At 41.2% G+C, this 5,036-nt stretch overlaps 1 protein-coding gene across 2 annotated transcripts in view; it reads left to right on the forward strand.

Moving 5' to 3' along the window:
- Positions 1–4,770, forward strand: part of ZNF462 (zinc finger protein 462) — a 48,736-nt gene extending 43,966 nt beyond the window's left edge. For both annotated transcript variants that reach the window (XM_010173018.1, XM_029086225.1), the window contains 2 exons: positions 2,913–3,027; positions 4,133–4,770. In XM_010173018.1, coding sequence (XP_010171320.1) covers positions 2,913–3,027; positions 4,133–4,334 — 317 coding nt within the window. In that variant the 3' untranslated portion in view covers positions 4,335–4,770. The remainder of the gene's footprint in view (positions 1–2,912; positions 3,028–4,132) is intronic.
- The last annotated feature ends 266 nt before the right edge of the window (positions 4,771–5,036 follow it).

Consider the following 5,036-nt stretch of genomic DNA (forward strand, 5'->3'; position numbering starts at 1 on the left):
CTTGTCCTTCCCTTCCAACAACCTTCCCACATGAAAAACAGATTATTGGAGTACCCGGTGTAAACTGTGTGTTGTCTAGTGTGCTCTGGTGCACAGTTCATCTGTCAAGTTCAGTATGTTCACAACACTTTAACACTTTTGGCTGCGATGTCTGAATGTCGGGTTCCTGAGGTCACCCACTCTCCTGATGCTGACGACCACAGCCAAGTTCTATGTACTCTAACTGAAGGTACACCACCATGTTGACCATTTTCCTCCCAAATTTTCAGCTTTCCAACTCACTCAAGAGTTCTTCACAAAAGAAAATGTGTCTTTCTACATCTTTTCAGACCTTGAAAAATTGCAGTTTCTGTATGCACAGTTTGTTTACAGAACAGGAGGGGCTCAGATAATGCTTCTTGCCTTTTAATAGCAAGACCTCAGAGTCTTGGCTTTTGTTTTAGTAACTTGTGTGGAAACATGCTTGGGTGTCTGTTCAAGGACAGCTTTGATCCTCAGAGCTTCATGGCTGGAACAATGATTTGTGTAATGATTTGAGTGAAGGACCAGCTCACCATAGTTGCAGATGTAGCAGGCTGATAACGTTTTCTATAGACCCACAGCTAGCAGGGGATGAAGAGTCATGCTGTCCTTGTGAGGATGACCTTAGCATTACATAGAAACACAGGTGCTGAATTGACCCTGGAAGCCATGGTACCTAGACAAAGGAGAAGAAGGTGCTATCTGCCAAGCCTTAAAAATCCCTGTGAATGCACCATGGGAAGGGGAGCAGAGCTAAACTGCTATTTTGGATGGGAAAGGAAAGGAGTGGTTGGCTGCTGGTGAAGGATAGTAGAAAATCATGGGAGGAAGAGGCTGAGGAGGGGAAAAAGGGTCTGGCACACACCATGGAAAGAACAGCTGCCCCTGGTAGGGTCTGCATCCCAGAGGGACCATCTATCTCTACTGACCTTTATGTCTTGGTCTTTAGCAGAAACTGGAATTGAGAGGTATTTTTCCACAGTTGACAAAAATAAATGTCCACGAGTGCTTGAATGTGTGATGCAGGAAAACTGCCTCTGCAGAGGTCAGGTGTCTGTGCAGTCTGTTACCTCTCTTCTGCAGGCTCCAGAGAAGAGCAGCTTCTGATACTCCTTCAGGGAAGCAGTCCAAATTCACAGCCCTAGAAGTAACAGTGATTGGGAAGTAGGTCGTGGTTTCTGACTAGGTGATGGGTTTACTACAGTAGCCCTTGCTGATCTTAATGGGAGTTGCAAATATAAATCATAGACTGGTTTGGACTGGAAGGGACCTTTAAAGATCATATAGTCCAACCCCTTTGCCATGGGCAGAGACATTTTTCACTAAATCAGGTTGCTCAAAGCACTATCCAACCTGACTTTGGACACTTTTAATGATGGGACATCCACGAGTTCTCTGGGCAACCTCTTCCAGTGTCTCACTACCCTCATCTCAAAAAATTTCTCTTCTCCAAGCTGAATAACCCCAGCTCCTCCCTGTTTGAGCAAAGCAGTATCTGTGTTGTGTATTTCCTCTCTGCAGAGGCCCAGAATAAACTTCCTATTGTGTACTATACGGTAGATATGTTCTTGTACAGAACAGCAGGGTTTGCCTTCGAATCTTCTGCTCTCTATAAATATTTGTCCCTGTACCATGACTAGTCTGTGAATTGTGATGTGTTTATAAATTTGTAGCACACATTAGGTATTAAAATCCAGATTTAAACTGAACTAATGTCACTGACTTACTTCCTGGTGTTCCTCTTGACACAGCACCTTGCTTTGTGGTATTTAACCACGTAATAAATCACTGTCGTTAAGAAATAAAGTGAGGTTTTTTTCTTTCAGGGGAAAGAGGAAAGAAATTGTATTAAGAACCATTTCATATAGAACTTTAGTAAAAGCTAACTACTGAGCAATGTGTCACAAAAATACATTTACAGGACTTAAATACAGATAATAGGGAATGTGTGGGCAATTTTAACTTCATAGACTCATCTTGAACAGAGTAAATCTGTGAGTGAAGAAATCAAGTGAGCAAAGTTCAGAACCAAAATGAAGCAAAATCCCTTTTCTTTTATTGTGTAGTTTGGAAGAAGTCGGAAAGACATTCTGTTGATTTCTTGCTTAAGATAATCCCTGCTAAGGAATTAGTGGTCTGAGCAGATGGTGCTGTCTCATTTCCAGAAAAAGAATCGGGTGAGGTAGTCCATGCAATTATTTTTAATGGCTTGTGTGGTGATCTTGTTAATTTGTGAGAAAATGTTTCATCTTTTGTTAAAGCTGGCTATGTTAACATGGATCTTGGCTTTCAGAAATAGTGCTACCTGAGCTGCCAGTGGCTTCATTCATATCACTAGGTGCTTGACACTTCTGCAAATGAGGCCCCAAGCACTTTGTATGAAAGATTAGGGTAGGTTGAAACACCTATGCTATTAAGATGCAGGACTTAACCCATGAGACTTCATGATGAAGGAATATCTATTTAATATGAGGATCACATGTTAAATATACCAAGTCTTTGTTTCCTAAAATTTGTACTACCAATTCAAAAATTATGGATGGGCTTTAGTGGGTTTCTTGATTTTGCTTTCAAGCCATTTTAGCCCTAAACTTCTCAGTTTTGGTTTTGAATAAGACTCCACAGTCTCTTCATTTGTTGAAGTACGGGAACGGGGAGTAGTAATTCATTAACCCTATTTGCAGAGATGCTTTAAGACTTACGGGATTTGTCACTTGCAGTGTCACTTTGTTCTGGAGGAGTTACATTTTCACAAATGCAGTTATTTGATAGGTAAGACCTTTTGCTTCTCAGGGATGAGAAGGTGCAGCAGAGGTGATCAGATTAGGATCACAGTGATTCCTTTTTGCCCTGGCACTTCTGAATTCATGGGCTATGCGGTCTTTTTCCAGATCTCATGATGTTTCCTGACAGAGGTGCTCCAGAGAAACGCTTCCCATGCGAGTTCTGTGGCCGATCATTTACAGAAGGCTCCGAGTGGGAGCGACATGTGCTGAGACATGGCATGTAAGTTGAACTCAGATCTGTGAAGAAGAATTCTGTTTATCACAAGTGTACACGCAGTCATTAGATGTCTCTGCATGGGAAGTTCCTGTTCAGCCTTTTTAACTCTGCTGTCCAGAGTGGCTGTAGACTATAGGGTTTAACTGTGATTCTAAAACTTAAGATTGTCCCAGGGTGAATACCACTTGGCCCAGGATTAACTTTACCTGAGTGCACTGTTCATTTTACCTGCCAGCAGTGCAGCATAAAAATGGCAGAAAATTACACTAAATGTTCTAGGAAAGAACTGGGGTTTTTTCCTCCCTTATTATTACATATCTTTGCATGCTTGTAGCTAAACCTGCGTAGCAGCACTAAGAATTATGTGCAGAGAAATGTCAAGAACTTCAAGGGAAGTAAAAATCAATCTGAATGGACTCCTTCTAAAATATGCATGGTGAAGTTCACTAGTTCATCTGCCTTTCTATAGCAATTCGCACATTGTCAGATGATATGCTTCAGAGATAAAATAGGTATCTCTGGAACAATAATTTCCTTCTTTTGAGGAAGATCTCATCAGTAGCAGAGATAGCTTTCCTGACCACAGTTTCTTCCAAGAGTAGATTTGATTCAAGGTTGCTGACATGTGGAAGACATTTGAATACAATATTGTGGGTTAACTGTGATGGGATGAAAAATACTACTTCTCTTACCCTCAGTCTTGTCTGCCTAAATATAAGTACTTGAAATGTTGCAAGCTATGAAAAGTTTTATTGGATCATTAACTCTTTGGGAGAATGCCTTTGGTGCCCTGTAAGTCTTTTCTAAAAGGTACTGGGAAAAGTGGAATAAACTTTTTAAAGTCATAATTGAGGTTCTTCCCTCTCATCTCATATCTGTCCCAGTGTAGAGCAAATAAAGATTTGATTTCAAAGCTAGAATGTCACGGGTCCTGCTAGTAGCTTCATTCCACTGCCTCTCCTCCTGAGCATGAGGTGGCAATGGTGTGGCTGCTTGCATCTGGCTTTTTAGCAAGTGATCTGTTTTTCTCCTGGTGTGATACTCACAGATTGGCTTTGCTGTTCTCTATATCAACTGTCTTTCTATTTTCTGGCACTTGACTTTCCAGGGCACTGAACGAAAGCAAGCACAGGACCAGTGAGGACAGCCAGCCAAAGGAGGACATAGAAGAAATTGTTAGCACACTGCCAGAAGAAAAAGAAGTCATTGAGAAAATGGTGGTGGACTTTTCCCACAATGGTGAAACAGCAGTCAGCATGGTAGCTGCTGACAAACCTCTCCAAAACAACTCAGAGGCCAAAAACGAATAAGCATTTGGTGTGATTCTAATCAACGTACTTGAACGTGACGAACGGGGTGGGGTGGGGGGGGGGGGTGGGCAGAAGGAAGATAAAAAGCTGCTTTTAGGACTGACTGATCTATTTTCAAAGCACTGGTACCTGTGTGAGTGTGTGTATATTAAAGTTATTTAAGTGATGGAATAAGTGGCTCCATTACATCACTGCATCTTTTCTTCTGGATCTTGACAATGGGAAGTTACATTCATCTTGGACTAATGAAGCAACTCCCCGTGTTCCTACATTATACATCGTGCTTTGCAGTGGAGACTTGGATTGTTTGTGAATGGAAGCATCGTGAGCATGGAAGAAGTGGGGGGGACAACTTTTCAACGCACAAATTTGGGTGCGTTTTTCTAGTTTTAATACATAACACTTTTCCAGACTGAATGCAACTGCTTTAGAAAAGGACAAAAAAGAGGAGAAAAAAAAAAAAAAAAAAAAAGGAAAACAAAAACAAAACAGAAACTGCTTTGCTTAAAACAGTCACCTGTTTCCTAGTACCTCAGAATTAACCAAGGGAGATCTCTGCATTTGTCAGTACTACCTGTTGTCGTTGTGGTTAAATGCAGAGAGACTGCTGGGCAAGGTGGTGAATGGAGGGAAAAAAAAAAAAAGTTTTAAAGGAAAGGAAAACAAATTGTGCTTAAAATCCCAGTGTGGGTTTTATTTCTT

Source organism: Antrostomus carolinensis, unplaced genomic scaffold (assembly GCF_000700745.2).
Source record: "Antrostomus carolinensis isolate BGI_N321 unplaced genomic scaffold, ASM70074v2 scaffold6978, whole genome shotgun sequence".
NCBI classification, from domain to species: Eukaryota; Metazoa; Chordata; class Aves; order Caprimulgiformes; family Caprimulgidae; genus Antrostomus; species Antrostomus carolinensis.